The sequence below is a fragment of the Schistocerca cancellata genome, chromosome 5 (assembly GCF_023864275.1).
Source record: "Schistocerca cancellata isolate TAMUIC-IGC-003103 chromosome 5, iqSchCanc2.1, whole genome shotgun sequence".
In the NCBI taxonomy this organism is placed as follows: domain Eukaryota; kingdom Metazoa; phylum Arthropoda; class Insecta; order Orthoptera; family Acrididae; genus Schistocerca; species Schistocerca cancellata.
In genome coordinates, this window is record NC_064630.1 from 514,713,673 (window position 1) to 514,735,151 (window position 21,479).

At 37.8% G+C, this 21,479-nt stretch overlaps 1 protein-coding gene across 7 annotated transcripts in view; it reads left to right on the forward strand.

Moving 5' to 3' along the window:
• LOC126188253 (alpha-L-iduronidase) overlaps positions 1-21,479 on the forward strand; it is a 252,380-nt gene that overhangs the window by 145,917 nt on the left and 84,984 nt on the right. For 6 of the 7 annotated variants that reach the window (XM_049929815.1, XM_049929813.1, XM_049929818.1 and 3 more), the window contains 3 exons: positions 7,277-7,372; positions 9,355-9,637; positions 17,703-17,906. In XM_049929815.1, coding sequence (XP_049785772.1) covers positions 7,277-7,372; positions 9,355-9,637; positions 17,703-17,906 — 583 coding nt within the window. The remainder of the gene's footprint in view (positions 1-7,276; positions 7,373-9,354; positions 9,638-17,702; positions 17,907-21,479) is intronic. The other variant, XM_049929820.1, reaches the window with a different exon arrangement.

A 21,479-nucleotide genomic window follows, 5' to 3' on the forward strand; every position in this document is an offset into this window, starting at 1 on the left:
ACGGTCATTAAGTGACAGCTGTCAGTGAATTTGTTGTTCATGGTGAGAGATAATACCTGAAATTCAATATTCTCAGCACTCTCTTGCCATGGTGGCTCTCAGAATATTGAATTCCCTAATGATTTCTGGAATGTCCCATGTATCTAGCTCAACTACCATACCACATTCGTAGTCTGGTAATTCCTGCCATATGGTCATAATCACTTTGGAAACATTTTCCCATGACTCACCTGAGTACAAATGAGAGCCCCACCAATGCACAGCCCTTTCATATCTTGTGAATGTGATACTAGTCATCTGTATATGTGGGTATCACTATCCCATGACTTTTGTCACATCAGTGTGAATCGAATCCGGGCATCATACAAATATTCATTAATAGGTGGTACTGAGGAATAGCTGAAATCACTAAAATTGGCCAGATGGAATCCCTATCAGATTCTTAACCAAATTTGTGAATATCTGAGTCCCTTTTTTAACTGTATAACTGTAGATGCCTCAAACAAAAATACGCACCCAGTAGTCAGAAAAAAGTACATATCACACCCATCTAAAAGTAAGGTAGCAGAACAGAAGTCACCCATATAACTACCGTCCAATATCCGTGATGTCCATTTGCTGGAGAATCTTAGAATGCATTCTGATTTCAAATGTAATGAGGTGCCTCAAACAGAATGGCCTCCTTCATGCCATACAACATGTTTTCCAAAAACACTGATAATGTGAAACCCAACCCGTTTTTTCTAACATAATATTCAAAAATCATGGACAAAGGCAATGAGGTAGACGCAGTAGTTCTCAGTTTCTGAAAAACATTTGACACAGTGCCACATCTATGTCTATTATCAAAAGTATGGCCTTATGGGATTTCATGTCAAATTTGTAACTGGATTGAGTGTTTTGTGGCAGGGAGGATGTAGCATGCTATCTTGGCTGGAGAGTCTTCGACAGATAATGTTAAAAGTAGCCTCCAACTTTTTGCCAATGATGCAGTTATCTATAACAGATTACAGTCTGAAAAAAGCTACACAAATACTGTTTTATCTTGATAAGGTTTATAAGTGGAAAAAAGATTGGCAACTTATTTTAAATGTTAAAAAATGTAAAATTTTACACTTCACTAAATGAAAAAATGTAGTGTCCTATTATTACAGTATCAACAGGTCACAGATTAATCAGTCAACTCATACTAATAAGTGGGTGTAACATTTTATAGGGATATGAAATGGAATAATCATATGGGCTTAGTCATAGCCTCATAGGTGACAGACATTGGTTTATTGGTAGAATACTGGGGACATTCAGTCCTTCTGCAAATGAGATCCCTTACAGATCACTCCTTCAACCCACTCTAGAATACCATTCAAGTGTGTGTGACCCATAGCAAACAGGACTAATGGGGTACACAGAATGTATACAAAGAAGGACAGCACAAATGGTCACAGGTTTGTTTGGATGAGTGTCACAGAGATTCTGAAGCAACAGAACTGGCAGATGCTTGAAGATAGATGCAAACTGCCCTGAGAAGCACTGTTCATGTAGTTTCAAGAACATTCTTTATGTGATGACTGTATGAATATATTACAGCCAGCAGCCACCTGTGTATTGCTCCTGTAGGGATCATGAAAGCAAAATTAGATCAATCACAAAGCACACAGCACTCCATACATGAATGGATTAGAAGAAGAAGCCCTAATAACTGCTACAATTGAAAGGACCCTCCGCCATGCTCTCCACAGGGGTTTGCAGAGTGTGGATGTTGGTGCAAATATAGAATCTCCATTGTTCCAGGAGTGCCACCCCCATAATGTAAACAGATGCAAATTACAAAATGTTTCAAGCAAATCTTCTTTAGCCGTCAGGAGGGCATCAATCAGCATGATTGCCTTTGTTATAGCTTTGTTTATCTAAAAGATAGGAACAGCAGGATGACTTTTTAAATGGCACCCTGTAATTTTTATTCAGTAATTCATTTCACTTGTAAAGACCTATTGAAAACTGTATCACATTGTACCATTCACTGAAACATAACATTATTAATTACATAACACAACCTTGACATTGACGCTCCCTGCACTTAGTGCAGGTACTCAGGGCAATGGAACATATCCACGTGCTGACATTAACAAAGAACAAATGTAAACATAATTAGAATGCACAACTGTCATTTTGTCAACCATCATCATTTGAAGAGCTGTGTGAGTAGAATGTACACCAATGAAGAGAAGGTAGAAATGCAACTCATCGATGGGGAATGTGAGTTAGTAGAACAGTAATTGCAGTACTGTTTTCTTATGTGTGGGTACCTTTAGTACAGTAGTTTAGTCCTTTTAAGTACTGTTGTGTAGAGCAGGCATACAGTAAAGGCATTGATATAACATTTCTTTTATTGTTCTTGTTGTTGTTGAAGGTAGGCAAAATGCTTCGCAGGCAGCGGAACTGTACAGAGAGTGATATCCTGACAAGAACCCACCTCCTTGCAGATGTTTTCTCGTCTTGTTGCAGCACTTTAGGAAATGGCAAGTTTCAACCTACGACAACGCTAGCATCGTAGCACTCGCACAGACGAAGCTGCCATAGTTACTGTTCTCGCTTCCATTGCTATGAATCCACATGTTACCACACAACAGCTTGAACACAAGATTGGCATTCCTAAAACCAATGTACATCATATCTTACACGTCACTGGTCCCATCCTTACCATGTGCACCTACATCAAGAATGCATGGGAATGATTTCCAGAATCGTGTACAGTTCTGTCAGTGAGCACAGCAGCAAATCCTCACCAACCTAAACTTCTTCTCCAATGTTCTACTTACTGATGAATGTTCCTTCTCAAAGGACAGGTAAATACAAGGAAAGTGCATTATTGGTCCAGTGACAACCCACGATGGCTTAGACATGTGGAACATCAGTGTCAATGGAGAGTTAACATCTGGTGTGGGATGCTTGGTACTTGGCCCTTATTTCATCAATGGTCGTCTAAATTGCACAGTGTATGCCAACTTCCTCAGATGAATTCTTCCTCCTCTTCTGGATGAAGTGCCACTAAGAACCAGAATGCTTATGTGATATCAACAAGCTGGATGTCCAGCACATAATGCCTTGCGTGCACGTGGTGTTCTGCACCGAAGGTATTCTGCCAGATGGATTGGTCGAGGAGGAACAGTTACTTGCCCTACTATGTCTCCTGATTTTTAATCCTCTGGACTTTTTTCTCTGGGGATACATTAAAGACATTGTCTATCACAATATTCCAACAACTCCAGGGGACATGCAGGAATGTATCATGCTTGCTTGTAATTATGTGTTTACTTGGTTTTCGTTTCTGACAACTCCAGCAAGTGGACGAGTTTGTGATCCCAGGCTCAAAGTCATTGTTGTATTATGTAGTTAATAATATTGTGTTTCAGTGAATGGTATACTATGATGCATTTTTGAATAGGTCTTTAGGATAGGAAATGGATTCCCAAATAAAAATACAGGGTGCCATTTAAAAAAGTCATACCACTGTTCATATTTTTTAAAAAAACTAAGCTAGAACGAAGGCAATCATGCTGATTGGTGTCTCCCTGATGGCTAAAGAACATTTGCTTGAAACATTTTGTAATTTGCATCTGGACTAACAGTTATATAGTGTTATACAGGATGATCAACATAAAGGGGACACCCTATATTATTATTATTACTATTATTATTGGTGTTTTCCCTTAAAGAGCGCAGTTAGACTAAACTATAAGCTGAATACCTTTTGCTGCCTTCCTTGCTGCTCAAACTTCCCTCATTCGCTCACTGTGTGTCTGTTTCTGGTCCTCTGTCCATGCTTCTTGTCAGCTTCATCTCTTCGGCTTCATCTTGGTTGCCTTTTTGGTTGTCCATATTTCTTTCATCATTTGGCTGTGATCTTGTTTGTATTCTACAGTCCATTTTGTGTCTGTTCATTTGTCACAGTGTATTTCATGTAGTTTACTTTTCTTAATGATGTTTCTGAATTTTATTTTGTCATTTATTGTGTCTGGTGTGATGTTGAGTTGGTTCAGGTGATTTTTTACCTCTGCCACCCATCTGTTGTTTCTAGTGGTTACCCAGTCAAAGATCTGTTTGGTCAGTCTGTGTGATGGCATTCTGTATGGGTATCCATAGAATTGTAGTCTGTGTTTTCTAATCTTTTCTGTGATTGTCTCTGTATGTTTGTATAGTTCGTCTGTAGGTTTCTTGATCCATATTCCATTGTTGTTAGTTGCGCCAAATATTTTGCTAAGTATGTTTCATTCTACTTTTTTTCTAGTTGTCTGAAACACGTATGCCCTAGGATTAGTATAGTCTCTGCTGCATACAGTGCTTCGGGGAGCACCACCATGTCGTAATGGCATAATTTGGCTTTTTGTGAGATAGATTTCTTGTTGTATTGATTCCACACTACCTTGTATGCCTTGTCCAGTTTAGTTTTTCTTTCTTTGTTTGAGTCTCTGTTATGTTTGCTCATTTGTAGTGTTTCACCGAGGTATTTGAAGTTTTCCGTTTTGTAAATCATGCCGTACTTAGCTTTCAGAGATGAGAGTTTCTTTGTGCTCATAAACTGTGTCTTTTTGTGAGAGATCTGTAGTCCAGTTTTGGAAGAGATTTCGTGTAGTTTTTCAATAGAGAGAGAGAGAGAGAGAGAGAGAGAGAGAGAGAGAGAGAGAGAGAGAGAGAGAGAGAGAGAGCTGGCAGTATTGTCTTGTGAGCCTGAAATTTAATTGTAGCAAGCAGAAATCCAATGATTGAAACTGGAAAAGAAGTAATTTAAAAAGGACTTGCAAAATTATTAAGAGAATGTCTGTAGAGGAGGCAGTTTCTCAAAACTGGAACAGCATGGTTATCACTGTCACTGTTACTTTACAACGACATTCACAAGCAAGACATAAAAAAGTATAAAACAGATTGTTTCCTCTTGTAATATGTGAGATATTCACCAGAATTATTGGCAAATATATAGAAAAGGCATTCACCAAAATTTGGAATGGAACATTGATTATAAATCACCATGTTCACTGGTGATCATAGATTTTTAAAAAATCTTATGATTTAATTTCAGCAAAAATCTGTGTTAACAGCCTATGAGAAAGAAGATATTGATTTAACTGATGTTAGTATACTGAAGAATGTATAAAGCATGCAACAACTTCTGTTAAACCTCAGCATGTGGGCTTCCAAATTAAACGAAATGAAATGGTGTTGTGTGGTGGCCCTCAAGTACGTACCCTCTGATTCAGTGTTGAAATATTAGAAGTTCTGGCTGGTTTTGTTGCCTAGGGGCCAGGACACATAGTTGCCACATTACAAGCCAAATACTGCTGAGTCTACAGTATACGATATGAATATACACATGAATTGAATGGTCAAAGGTTCCTATCACTCGGCAGTTGCCAATTTTATAAATGAAAGATTGCAATTAAATAAATTCTGCAGGTACTATCTTAACAACTTTAAATGATGAGTACAATAGTAGAAGTATTTTTGAGAATGCGATATATTTTTTCAAGATACTTATTAGTGTTGATGGTCCAGCAATTAAATAAAATATAAGTTGAATAACAGGGAAACAATAGATTCCTACTGCACGTAATTAGCTATGAATAACAACATAGCTCACAAAATATTCACTTCTAAACACACACTATGTCTTCACTGTAGAACCATTGGAAATCTCACAAGGGCACAATTCGGAACTCTGAAGTATTTCTATCTTCTGTGACCAGGCGCAAACTGCTCCACACTCTCCAAGTCTCTTCCGCGACCGTGCGTCCGTCGCACCGTACTGTCTCAGACTCTCCATGTCCTGTGCAACTGTCCCTCATGCTGCACTGTTCCACACTGCTGTGTCCTCTCTCGAAATGATGCTCTTCTCCCACTTCCATCCAGTCTCCCCATTCATGAGCGCTGTGATTGGCTAGACTGCTCCTGCCATGGCTTCAAGCCAACACACATTCATAAACATAATGAAACACTTTCAAAATACTGGATTTACATTTAAATAACTTGAAATTAAATACATATTTCTTCAGCTGGACTTTAAACACACTCTAACACACATCATTGAATACATAAACAAATTAAATAGACATAAATCAAAGTAATAGCAAGCAAAGGTAGGCCAGTAGCCTAACTTCTCTGTGCTTTCGAAAACACAGTAAATAATTGACCAGTTTCTTCATGAATAGCATATATCAGATATAAACAAAGACATAGATTAATAAATATATTTATAAGCACGCTGCTACTGTTTTTTTGTGTCACTGTGTACTTATGGCCTGACACAATCGATAGTAATTGGCCACTTTGTCCTCCAATAAATCATGTACTGTTCAAGTTACATGCCTGTAATTTGTACCAATTTAGGCTTACACTAATAGCTTTCTAAAGACATGTCGATCGACAAAATCAGATGAACCATTTAGATTTAGGAAATTCGTTGCTGGGTGCTACTTGTATAATTTACAGTCAGATACTAAACTTTAAACTAATAAAGATATTGAAAATCTGATTACACCATCAGAATTGTTGTGCAGATAATGGTAATGTACATGTTTCTTTCTAAGGTATCATGATTCATCTGGCTATTATTAATTTCTATATGAACTGCGAAATTCCTGCATTATGGTCTCACAATGTCCTCCATCTTTCGCACTACCGGCATACAAATCTCCTTCATCAACACAAAGCACAGTTCTCGTCACAGCGTCAGCATGGAACTCCCAGTCACATGATCCCTGGACCACATGCTTTGGCCGTTGTGAGGCACCACGCGGATAATAACAAGGTCGGGCCTGCTGCGCACCCCATGCGGTGGCCGCCGACTCTGAACTTAAAATATTTCCAGGGCGCCACAACTCGCTTGTTACCTCACAAGCAGGACAGCAGAACTTGAAAGAGGAGCTGTGCAAGGAGATTCTGTATTGTCAAAGCTATTCTCAATGACCATAGAGAAAATTGCCAGAACCCTATGCTGTGCAAAATAATAAACCAACAATTTATTAATTTTTGTTGGTGCCACAGCCATTCATCAGTTAAAAAGGAGAAGCAATACACATGAATGGTACAGTACCTGCAACATAAATTTGGTAGGTTTTTTTTTTTTTTTTTTTTTTTTTAAACCAGAGTGAAAGTATCATCCAAAGTTGGTATTTTTTGCAGTCATTGACTGAGTTACTTTGTGCCAAGACTTTGATTAAATATACTATGCTTCACTATTAATACCATTTATGCAGCAATTCCCCTGAAATTATTCTTACAGGTCAATATGGACTGGATACTGTTTCCAATTGGCGATTTGAGACATGGAATGAGCCTGACTTGAAAATGTATAATACTCTGAATTTTACACTTTCAGGTAAGTTAACAATATGGACTGCAATTACATATGGATTTTGACTATTGTTTTGCAACTATAGATTGTTATTATATATGAGTTTACATATCTTTACAGAATAAGTGTGTGTAGTTTTCTTAGCAATAGTTTTGAAATGCAGTAAGAAAGCTTGCAGCCCATTCTATAGAGGTATTATTATCCACAGCTTGAATTTGTATTTATATACACTCCTGGAAATGGAAAAAAGAACACATTGACACCGGTGTGTCAGACCCACCATACTTGCTCCGGACACTGTGAGAGGGCTGTACAAGCAATGATCACACACACGGCACAGCGGACACACCAGGAACCGCGGTGTTGGCCGTCGAATGGCGCTAGCTGCGCAGCATTTGTGCACCGCCGCCGTCAGTGTCAGCCAGTTTGCCGTGGCATACGGAGCTCCATCGCAGTCTTTAACACTGGTAGCATGCCGCGACAGCGTGGACGTGAACCGTATGTGCAGTTGACGGACTTTGAGTGAGGGCGTATAGTGGGCATGCGGGAGGCCGGGTGGACGTACCGCCGAATTGCTCAACATGTGGGGCGTGAGATCTCCACAGTACATCGATGTTGTCGCCAGTGGTCGGCGGAAGGTGCACGTGCCCGTCGACCTGGGACCGGACCGCAGCGACACACGGATGCACGCCAAGACCGTAGGATCCTACGCAGTGCCGTAGGGGACAACACCGCCACTTCCCAGCAAATTAGGGACACTGTTGCTCCTGGGGTATCGGCGAGGACCATTCGCAACCGTCTCCATGAAGCTGGGCTACGGTCCCGCACACCGTTAGGCCGTCTTCCGCTCACGCCCCAACATCGTGCAGCCCGCCTCTTGTGGTGTCGCGACAGGCGTGAATGGAGGGACGAATGGAGACGTGTCGTCTTCAGCGATGAGAGTCGCTTCTGCCTTGGTGCCAATGATGGTCGTATGCGTGTTTGGCGCCGTGCAGGTGAGCGCCACAATCAGGACTGCATACGACCGAGGCACACAGGGCCAACACCCGGCATCATGTTGTGGGGAGCGATCTCCTGCACTGGCCGTACACCACTGGTGATCGTCGAGGGGACACTGAATAATGCACGGTACATCCAAACCGTCATCGAACCCATCGTTCTACCATTCCTAGACCGGCAAGGGAACTTGCTGTTCCAACAGGACAATGCACGTCCGCATGTATCCCGTGCCACCCAACGTGCTCTAGAAGGTGTAAGTCAACTACCCTGGCCAGCAAGATCTCCGAATCTGTCCCCCATTGAGCATGTTTGGGACTGGATGAAGCGTCGTCTCACGCGGTCTGCACGTCCAGCATGAACGCTGGTCCAACTGAGGTGCCAGGTGGAAATGGCATGGCAAGCCGTTCCACAGGACTACATCCAGCATCTCTACGATCGTCTCCATGGGAGAATAGCAGCCTGCATTGCTGCGAAAGGTGGATATACACTGTACTAGTGCCGACATTGTGCATGCTCTGTTGCCTGTGTCTATGTGCCTGTGGTTCTGTCAGTGTGATCATGTGATGTATCTGACCCCAGGAATGTGTCAATAAAGTTTCCCCTTCCTGGGACAATGAATTCACGGTGTTCTTATTTCAATTTCCAGGAGTGTATATAGCTGGAGAAATGTTGTTATATGTTAAAAAATTGTGTATGATGTTATGTTCTTTACGCAGTCTATCTACAAAAGTTCTGTTGTATAATTAACTGTTCAGTTATGGAATGTATCACTGCACATGAAATTTACATTCAGGCATTTAGAATCAGACTGTTTGCACACCATTCTGTACATCCAGTATGAACAGTCTCATCTAAGAAAACATTAATGTATTTTGTGTAACAGTCACTGTTTATCTTTCAAGTGATCTCAGTGAAAATTCTTGTCCAGAAGAGGTTACAGTACATTAACAAGGACTATTACAAAGAATTTCAGACATGTGTTTTGAGAAAGTATTTCAATTTTACAGGTTATATCAATTATTTCTCTGCCACTACTGCAGGAATTTCAAGAGCAGCAGGACAAAAAATTCGTGTTGGAGCCCCAGCCGGACTTTTCAAGGCAGAATCTCACCATCCTCTTTGCTGGGGATTGCTAAAACACTGTGAAATAAAAGAGTGTCCACTGTCTTTCTTATCTTTCCATAGGAAAGGTAACAGGACAGCAAATCTTGTGACTAAAGGAAGTGTTGATCTAATAAAAGATCTGAGGCAGAAATTTCCCAAGCTTTCAATGATACCATTAGCCAATGAGTAAGTACTTGTCTTAGAAAATAGATTTACATTGAACAATGTTACAAAAATGGGAAAAGTGTGTTAAGAGATGTAGGATATAATTTCCTTGGAATTACAGTTTATGGGAAAACTTGACTGTCTCCAGAAACAGTTCATAGTGAATGTGATTTCCTTTACAGCACATTGTTTGTACTCATGTTACTAGTTATGCAGGCCATTCTCACATTTTGAAAATGTACTATTCATTGTGCTGAATATATTTATCGTATAGTTTCTATTAACTTCAGGGAAATTGGCAGAGCAATATTTTTAACTAGCCATTGATTTATTCTGATAATCAGATGTAGAGTTTAATGTTCTCAGAAAGCTAAAACACCCATGGCAGTTGAACCCATTCCCCTAAAAGTCACTATATCTCATTGTCTGTAGCTAACCCTACATACATTGTTTGCTTCAAGGAGTTGTTAATGCCAGATTGGCCATTATTTTAAGCAACTTAAGTTTCCTAGCCCCAAAAAATTTTATATGTTCAACTCTATAGATGATATACTTTATGTAAACATTTATAATAACTAGCTTATAAATACCACAATTAGTTTTACAGAATTTTCTTTCTTACAACCTGCTAAGATCAGAAATACTTTCTCAAAAGTCCATAATTTCAAGAGATTCAATTTTTTTTACCATCTATAGCATATTATTAATGCTGGAAACAGGAAAAAATCTAGCAAAAAATGAACAGGGTGTATATGACCCGGGACAACTGGCAGATCTGGGAAAAACCTGGGAATTTTTTCATCCGGGAGAAAACTGGGAAAAACCCAGGAATTTTTTAGAAATCTGGGAATTTTTCATTGTTTTAGTTTTCAGTTAAACATTTGTAATTTCGGCAGCAGGTAAGAACCCATACTATAACAGAGGATATTACTGTATCCCATTACTACAGAATAATACTGCAACAATAAAACATGAACGAGAGAAATTATGAAAATAAAACTTCAGTTGCAAAGGAAATGCACCACATACAATAACAAAACACAGTGCTCATACAAGTGTCTGCCACCAACAAAATGTGTCAAAGGCCCTCAGGAAGACTATGCACCACTTCATAACAACAGATTGCCTCCAATGAGCGTGACGTCACAACTGTTTACATTACAATCGTCTGAACAGTTGTGAGCGGGCTCATGCACAGTTGAGGTGCATATCAGTAGTACCTTCACCCACTTCTGGCTACTGAAGTCTGGCTGTTAGCTGTATAAGCAGTATCAGCAAGCAGCCTAATGCTACCCGTAAAAAATTTACTGGTGCGCCCAAGCTGCCAGATTCACGCACGCGTACCAAGCCCGGATCTAGGGGCCTTGGTGGGGGTTGGAGGTGCAAACCAGAATGTCTCCCCCGGGTGGCAATTTCAGGTGGAGGGGAGGGGGGAGGGGCAAGTGGGGGCGCCAAATTCATATTTTTGGGGAGAGAAAACCTTGTCTCACAAAATATCTAGCATCCAGCACACATTGGTCTGTGGATTATTCATATGATTTTGAAACACATCGATGTTGATTTCTTAACATTTTTGAATGTTTTCCAAGTTGATTTCTGAATGAATCATAAGTTGATTCTTGAATGCATGCATAGTGTATGTGTCTCTGCCAGAGGAATCTTGGTCGCATCTAGAAATAAACTTTCCTGCAGACAAAAGGGGACAGGGCTTTACAAGCTGAGCAGAATAAAGCCAAATGTGGTTGATGGAGTTTGCGAATGATCGGCTTTGTTATAATTACTAGCAAAGTCCATAGTTTTAGACTACCAGAGCGCAAATAAATGACAAACAAGAATAACAGTTAAGAAATATTACATATTATCTACTTGGTGTATCCAAGAAAATGAAATTTTGACAGAAAAGTTTTGGCCAGATCGCTACACTTGTGTACAGTCCCCAGTTAGCAGCCGCTGAAGTTCAATTCTGGGGATAGTGCAGAAAAACATTGTACGCAACCATAATAAGGCCAAACTAGAGAATAAACGTGGGATAACTAAACCGGTGATTGTAGCAGGGTTAGTGAGGCTAACCAGAGAATGAGTCTTAACACTGGCAGGAATAGTAACAGAATTAGTGAAGACAAGATTGTTTGTTGGAATGAGGAGGGAGAAGAAACGGGGACATCACACAAATTATGGAAGAATATGATGATTCCAAATTCACACAAACATTTCTTACTACTACTTTTTGATCTCACGCTTGAGAAGCTGGAGCATATGAATGAAATGTGAAACTATGCACTAACAAAGCTTTTTACTATTAGTAGACCTAATAGGCATCTGATACTGGTACTTCATGAATTACATGCTGTCGTGCTATAAAAATGACCATTTGTGCCAAAAAAGTCTCATTTATTTGGTGTGTGTTACAACTGCTGCAATATTAGACAGGCCTATTTCATTTAATCTAGCAAACAGTGACAAAATAGACGTAATCAGATTGAGAAATCACACCAGTCTTGCATACTATTTGTATTTATTTATTTATTTATTTTTTTAAGAGTTGTAGGCCGACTGGAAGCAGGAGAGGCACCACAAGACATTTTAATTCCCACTGTCGTGAATATAGTTTGATGACATCCATTACAAAATATAAATGTTTGAATTCCACAGAGCGAATTACAGTGACGTGTGATAGAAGAATGCTGTGCGAAGAGATGTGAAGACCAAATATCATGTCTTACATTACCTCTAACATGTGTTTTATGTATCAGAATGTTCAGAAAGATATGTGCTACAATATGGACATTTTTTGAAAAGGCAATTTTTTTAAATTTTTGGCATTCTATCTCAAATGCTTGGGGTGGGGCAGGGGTTTCAGAAATACCGTAGATCTGGGGCAGATGCGTGGAGCACTCTGAGTTGTAGTGGGGAGGTAGGTAGTCTAAACGTGACCCGTGTTCACGTTTAGTGATTTTGCTGTTTCCTCTTCATTTACAGCTCTCACGTCAAATGAAAACAAAATGGATTTCTGTGGCCGGGAGCTATCAAGTGAATTAAAATACATTCACATAATTACAGAGGGCTAAAATGTTATTAGTTTCAGATCTTATTTTATTTCCAAATGAAGTTATTTTTGTCTGTTTGTTAAAGAGATTTGGCTTTTATTAATATTTTCCAGTGAGGCAGTCAATTTATTTGAAATGAAGTGTTTAATTCCATGCTATTGGCTAGTTTCAACTGTTCACTGCATTTCAAGTGCACGTTTTCATGTTCTAGCGCATATGGCATTATGCCATAATAAAGAACCAAACGTGAGATAGTAGAGTACTGGTAGTCCAAGGAAACTGCACTGAAAAGCTTAATGTCAGGCTGAGGCCTACTTCATTGGGAATCTGGACATGTGAATGTGCACTGTAAGCTGAATTATGCATTGTAATATGGTTCACGAAATTTCGATACTCTTGGAGTATCCTCTGATGTTTTGTTTCTTTTATGGCAAAATGTAAGATCTTTAAATGTCTTACACGTATCAACATACGGGCTTCCTACGTCATCATAGCTGTGCAAGAACTGTGATGCCTGTTATCTGGCACTCTCTGGCAACTGCTGAAACTGATTTCTTAAATGACAGAGTGCTTGACTCTCATTTAAAAATCAACTCTTTGAGGACAAACTATTTAGAAGAATTTGGAGCCCAGTAATTACATTTGTGTGATGTATCTTAAAGTGTAACACGTGCAAAAGAGATCAACATTATATGTGAAAACTTAGCTTCTCTTGGAGCTTCTTAATCTATAGGCAGTGGAGAGCGGGTGTGGTAATTACGATGATAATCAGTCGCACTCCTGTCACTTACTATGAATACTTTTACTCTTGCAGCATATACACAACGCGTGTAGCATAGAGTGTGTACTACAGAGAACTGATCTGGTAAAGATACAGTTGTTCTCACTGCCATAGGGTAGTAATATTATTGTGGGGTTAGCCAGTGGTTCTATGACCCCACAAATCTTAGAGACCAGTATTATATGTGAAAACTTTGCTTTTCTTGTAGCAACACTGTGTATATTAATTTAAACCATTAACTTTTCCTGTTTGTGTGTTCATGCCATTTAACAACAATGTTCCTGTTGGCTAGCTGACTACATCACGTGTCCTATGCTCTGAATATCCACTGTCGTCGGGTGGCGAGATCATGTGACATGAGCTTACAAAAGCACATCGCAATCTCGATTCCAAGGCTTCAGAAAGTAACATGCAGTGTTTGGTGGAATTCACTTTTATACTTTCATAATACGAAAATATGCAGTGTACATGTTGGTACACATCAAAGATCGCCACCTCCCCCCCCCCCCCCCCCCCCCCCCCCCCCGACTTTTGTTCTCTATAGTGCCAAGAAATTCTACGCCGGTGTATAAAACCATAGCCATTCAAAGGATTTATAACTTTTACAGTTCTGAGGGAAAGTATACTGCCACTTAACATGGAAAAAGTGTATTTTACCCGGGAGAAAATTTATTTTTAACCGGAAAATCCGAGAAAAATCCGGGAATTTTTTTTCCTTGTCCGTGTGTACACCCTGATAAAATATATATAATACAGGAACATTTAAAACTGATAAATGCCTGAACACTAATTTTCAGATTCTGACCTTGGATACAGTAGTATCTGTTAAATAATAATTTATGCAAATCTCATAGGCCAGTATGAGGGTTGACCATATGCCATGAAATAACAATGGCACAAAGTGTCAGACATTATGATGATTTCAGTGTCAAGATCATATCTTCACTGATATCCTCTGGACACAAGAGACAGTCAGAATCGAAACTCAAGGACTTATGGGTAGGGGATGGAGGGTGCTTCGGATAGAGGTTTTTTGGGAGAGAGGGAGGGATAGGGTGGGAAGGAGTGTGTTGCAAGTAAGTGTGGTTCAGCAAGCAATTAAACTAAGCACTTTTAAGATATCTTGTCTTCTGGAACTGCAATCTCTTTATATGGAGCTAAAGAAGGCAAGGAGCAGAGACAAAACTATTGGAGACTGTTAACATGATGTCTAATGAGAGGTAAGCTTAGACAAAAATTCATTCCTTTTGATCGTTGATTTCACTCACTGCTATGTATCTCATTTAATCCACTATTATGAATAAGGTACTCCCTCACAGTGCATATCTTTGTAGTATTTGTAGCACACTGACTGTTGTAAATGAACATTTCATAATATTAAGCAGTAAATAATTCTTGAAATTTTGTGCAGAAATATTTGTGTCATAGTTGACACTTTTCTTTACTGGCTGCAATTTTAAATTAGTCAAATCATTCGAGAGAATTCCTGATTTTTAAAAATCTATAAGAATTTATAACTCTACTCACCAAATGGAGGCTGCATTGAATGACAGTGAGACACATTTCATAATACCAATAGTAGCATCTTATTTAACAGAAAATCAAATCTGTGACATGATGTGCTGAAAAGGTTCACATGCAAGTGCTCTGGAAAATTACATGTAGATCATTTGATCAGAGCTGTGACAATTAGTTCTGGCATTTGATTTGACTAGATTTGATTTGATTTTTATTGTTCTGAGAAATCTGTTTGTGTTATTACAGAAGGGTATGTAACAAGTCACAATTACAATTTGTATAAATGTTATAATTAACTCATAATAAGGAAAGACAATTTACATTTGTAGAGAGAAGTAAGTCTGCTAAAAGCTTATGGTATTTAGAAAAACATTTAACTTGCTTATTTTAGACTCATAGTAATAAAAACAGTTACATCTGTAGAATGAACTAAATCATCTATACACTTCTGGTACATAATAAAATATTTAACTTGATTATTTGAGACTGGCATTCATAATTTCTTCTTCTGTATGGAACCAGTTCTTCCAAAGCTGTATTTTTACTTTTGCATTGAATCTTCTCTGTTTGACTTTAAGCTTTTGGGTAGCTTGCTATATAGAACTAATGTGTGCCTTATGCTGCTGTGTCCTTTAAATAGATTTTGACATAACTGGAATGATGTTTTTTATGGTGTTGGATACAGTATATACAAAAAAAGTGGTGTAGATTCTTGTAAATTTGTGTATAAATAGACAAGACTTGCAGGATATTGGGTTCCAGATATAGATGTTTAGCAGTGAAGAAGCGAGACATTTATTTCATTATCTTGACTATCCTCTTCTGCATATTAAATATCTCTCCATGCGAGACAATCAAAAATGGAATGGAATGCATGAGTACTGGGTATACAAGTTCAAAGTGCGCACACTTTAGTGTTTCATTATCACAGCCTCTACTCAGAATATTAAATGTATAGCATGAACTCCTTAGCCTATGTACTAATTTTTTTATATATGTCCTGCCTTAGAATGTCATTTATCCAGATTGCTAGGAACTTTGTGGTTACCTCCTAGTCTGCAGGCACATTTTCAAATTGACATTATCTGTCTCTCATGAACCTGTATATGATGAGTGAACAGTTTTATACAAGGTTTTGTCTATGTTTAGTAAGAGTTTTTTATGTTTAACAATTTCCTGGCTTGGAGTTTGTATCAGAAATTGTGTTATAGGGTTCATTATCACAGTGATTTGAATTTTGGTGTCATCAGCAGACATTACTGGTAGACTTTTCTCTATGCTTTGGGGCAGATCATTGGTAAATGTAATAGAAGGTGGTGGACCAGGTGTGGAATATTCAGGAATACCTTGTCTCATGTCTTGCTCCTTTGCTTGTATGGTTTCCAAATTTTTTGAAGTACTTACAACTCTTTTATCTCAGTCTTAGAGATGACATTTGAACCAGTTATTGTATTTTCCCCTAATTCCATACTGTAGCAGCTTCTTCATGAATAATTCAAAACTGATCAGATCTTGTGACTTTTTGATATCAAGGAATACTTCTGTTGTATGCTTTCTGTCACAGAGCATACTACAACCTTAATTTAGAAATGAAATATAGGGCTCCATTAATTGATCTCTTTTTCAAAACCCAAACTGGTGAAGGGTCAATATATACTTGTTTTCCATGAACTTTGTCACACAGGTTTACATTGCTGTCTCAAGAACCTAGGATATACTTGGTAGGATAAAGAAAATCTGGAGACTACTTAAAGACAGGATCAACTGTTAAAATGTACTTGCTAATGGGAAACTATTTTATGTAAAATGTGACATTCTTCAAATAGTAAAGAAAGGTATAAACATGACAAAATTTAAAATGTTGGAAATCAATGATTTTATGATGCAGAATGCTAACATAATATTAAATGAATATACACAATTTATTTTTTCATTGTCTCTTAAATTAAGTTTTATTTATTAATATATGAAGGAACTATATAAAGGCAACAGAAAAATCTGTTTTTAAATGTTAACAATTTCTTTTGGTATGAAATCATACTTCTGTATAGCGGTGTACTGTGCTTGAATCTTAGGAGCTATCCCCTTGAGGAATATGTCTTGTGTTTGCCCTCAGTCAGTGCTAACCTCCTTAGCTTTAAAGGGAAGAAGAGGGACACCTTTATAATGACCAGTTCATTATTTGTTTTACATTCTACATAAATATGAATGACCCTTTATGATCTGTCATATACCCACAGTTTGAAGTTAAAATGATTGACACAGACATAATTTGAGACGTAGGATCTATTAAGGGTTTTATAATTCTCCAAGGGATTAAACTACTGCATACACTTAATATACAAATGAAGTTTCAGGTAGTCGCCCTGAAAAATATAATATACTGTAATTAGAATATTTATAAGTGGTTACTGTATGAGTTTCAGTCTCAAGCTTAAAATTATTATTAGTAGATTATCAATGTATATCAGCATATTTTATACCAAGACTGAAAACAGTTTTCTTGATATAAGTATCATTTGAAGTTTTGTTTTCAATCTTCTGACATTTGCTGTAGTGGATGGTATGATAATAGTATACAAACAGATTTAGATTTCTAGGCATTTTTTTAAAGAAGAATAGAAATTTCAGACTTTCATGTAAAGACAAACCAGAAATTCTTTAAAAACAGAGTAATTGTTTGTGTATCCCATTCAAATTACAGTTTATTTTGTATCTTTTGATTTTTTTGCATGAGCAGTGAAGCTGATCCGCTGTCTGGATGGTGGAAAGATGAGGAATGGAGAAGTGATGTGCGGTATGCAGCAATGATAACTCACATAATTTCCAACTTTCAAATCAAAGTAATTGATGAACTGAAATTACCACTGTCATTCATTAGCAATGATAATGGCTTTCTGAGTTCACAGCCTCATAGTTTCACTCAACGCAGTTTGTTGGCAAGGTACGGATGTTTTATCTATATTTCCTAAGTTTTGTTTTATTAATGTAAATAGTTTTCCTATTCTAATAACGAAGCAAAAGCAAAACATAAACTAGACAGGTGAAAAGTGTCTAAATAAAATTACTGAAAAATACTTTTGTGTGCAGTATTTTTTATGATCTTATGTTCCAAAATGATCATACTTTTATGATAATTTTTGTTCCACTTACAGACACAAGTAGGGTGGTCTATAATATGAAGTATTTTTTGTTACAGAACTGCATATAATCAATTACCAAAAATGATGTAATATGTTATTCTTAAGTTAATTTGGACATACATTTTGAAACATTTGAAATGAAGAAAGGCTTAATTAAATCCCTCATTCATTGATTAAAATATGACTCTTAGTAGGATTAATTGGATCATACATGCTGAAAACTTTAATTTACATGCGATAAACATGAAAATAACAAAGAAAGGAATTTTACGATCAACACAATATTGGTGCCCTGAATATACAGTGAAGTGGAACAAGCACTGTATCGTGAGTGAGATACAGAGGCGAGTAAGTGTGCCGGGACTTACCCCAGTTCAATGCTGGTAGCACCATGGCATCTTAATGTGTCCGTGTGTAGCGCACAACTATTGCACCATAATTAAAAGTAAAATTAAAAGTCAAAATTTTATATTCAAACTTTGTCAATATATATTTTATTATAACAGCGTTTTAAATATCAAGCTAATAAAGCTATAAAGCCAGAATTTGGTCATAATGTGCCTATGGAGGTCATAAATAAGTGGTGCAAGTTTCAAAGCAAAAGAATTAAAATTACAGCCAGGATCCCCATTTTTAAGAAAAATTGAAGGCACTAAATATTAGCCTTAGAAACATAAAAATTTGTTTTATGCTTCAGTTCAACCTAAAAATAATGACTAAGAGACCATGTTAAACCACCTCTTATAGTTATAGAGTAATTTAAGGAAAACAAAACTTGTAACTAAAATACACCCATTTTTAGTAGATTAATTACCTGTAATTTTAATGATATAAAATTTTGGTTACAGCCCATGATAAAATAATAGAGCTATAACAAATTTTAAACTCATAGTATTAATAACAGCCAACGTAAGATCTATTAAAGTTATAGTTCAGAGGTAACTATCTACCATTAGATCCACTGTAAAAATTCTAGAAGGCAAAGTTTTTATTCAAGTGGGCTGAAACTTTTTTTGTGATTTCAACCATGTTACCAGAAGACATGTAAAAATTAAGAAGATTCTAAATTAAATCATAAATTTGTTATTAAAGATTATGTGTCCGAGAAAGCAGTCGTTCAGAGGCTGCTGCTGCATGCATAAGGCAGATGACATCAGATATTCCCTCAGCCATCCACTGCATCACATATATAAATACAGCTCAAGAGGCAGGCAAAAGATTCATTTTGGACTCAGCCACTGTAAGAATCATGTCTGTTAAATGTCGGATTGTGCTTTGCCTCGCATGACGTCAGAGAAGGACTGTGATAAAACGCGTATTTTCTGTAATAACTCATAGTGAACTCATGAGGACCGTACACCATCCTGGATTGTTTAGATTTCACTAAAGTAACTGTTCATGTGCCATCTGTGATAATTACAAATCTATGTGGCAAGTGGTGAATATTATTTCCACATTTGTGGCGAGCATTTATTTCAAACGCTTATTTAAGTATTGTTAGTCAGAGTGAAAGACAATGTGGTAGGAATGTACCATAGAAGTCGCCTCTGAACTGCTAGTTATGCTGCTTAGAATATAGAGATTTACTGTCATTTGAACATAGTTATTTTCAAAGCGTTGTGCGTGAAATACTTTACTCAATATATGTTTGAACTAGAACTTTATGCCTTCATTTATAATCACAGTGCTGATCCCGCTAAGTAGAAAGAGAATAGAAACATTTCTTTCAGTGGGCCGGATCAAAATGTGGCCGAGCAGACTGGAAACTAAGGTCAGTATGCTCTCCATTGCTTTCTGGCTGACCACAAAAATAGTTGCCAGACTCTTGTGTGAAAGACGGCAAAGACAGAAATAAACAAACATCATCATATTAAACCTGTTGCCCCACAACAGAGCCTGTGGTAGGGCACTAAGGGGCATGAACAGCATCAGATGTTGAGTGATCACTGTAAAGGACATGAAGATGCCACATACTCATGTGAAACAGTGTTATCAGCATCAGTCAGACTTTGAAAGGATCCCTATTTGGCTGCTGGATTAAATCATGCACTTGTGGTGGGATTCAGATGTGACAGTGGCCTGATGTTGGACTGCATGGAAACACGAGGGCAGGCACACTCTTTGTCAAGGTCCCAGTCAACCACCGCATTCCCTACTACAATCCTTACTGTCATTCACCTTTCTTATTACAATGCTTAAATGCTTACTCCATTCCATGTCACTTTACACCTAGATATTTAATCAATGTGGTACTGTCAAGCAGCACACTACTAATACTGTATTCAAATATTATGAGAGTGTTTTTCCCATTCATCTGCATGAACTTACATTTTTCTACATTTAGCTAGCTGCCATTCATCACTCCAGCTACAAATTTTGCCTAAGTCATCTTGTGTCCTCCAGGAACTCAACAACAACACCTTCCCACACATCACAGCATCGTCAACAAATAACTGCAGATTGCCGGTCATCCTATCCTCCAGATCATTTACATGTAACAGCTGTCCTATCACAGTTCCCTAGGACATTCTGGATTACACCCTTGCCATCGAGTACATTGTACCGAGTTCTCTTACTTAAGAAATAAGGGGCCAATGCCATAGAATACACTTTGTAAAATTGAATTGGGATTTAATCTTGGACACAAAATTTAAAACTTTAGCTTTCCTTTTGCTGACTTCTACTGCCACACCAGACTGATCAATGAGTGACTGGATAGAAGCCTTAGACTCAATCAGAGATTTTATATTTCTCGTGTTCTCAGTGAGATCTTTTGCTAAGATATAACAGTAGTAGTTGTTGTATGTTTTGTGAATCAGTCTTATTACGGATGCATGAATCTGTACTAAATTTATCCTGTTGTCATTTTAATGATGTCTTTTGAACTGAGAGTGCGACAGCTTTTGCATCCCCAGGATTTTCTGAATTTCATTGTTTAACCATGTGGATATTTTCCACCCATAATACTTTTAGTCTGCACATAGCTCCAGAGCAGGATTTCCTTTTAAACTCTGCATATAATTCCTCTATGTCCATCATATTGTAACTTAATGATGTCAGCTAATTGTCTTAAGTTGGATGCTAACGTCTCCTTACCTTCTCTTTCTAAGAGGAATACTTTCCTACCCTTCTTGATTGATTTTTAACTTTAGCATGCTGTTGAAATATTGTGCAAGAACGACGCGAACGTCCGGCTGGATTCCCGAATATCCAAGATGTCAACAGATCGCCGGGAAAGGATGAAGAATTACATAAGATCTTACCTGTTTGTAACTACAAGGTCTAAAATAACTCCATTGTGAGTGGTCTCTGAACTAGCTGCTCAAGACAGTTTTCCTTACAAATCAAAAATAGTTTTGTACTGTGATCCCTTG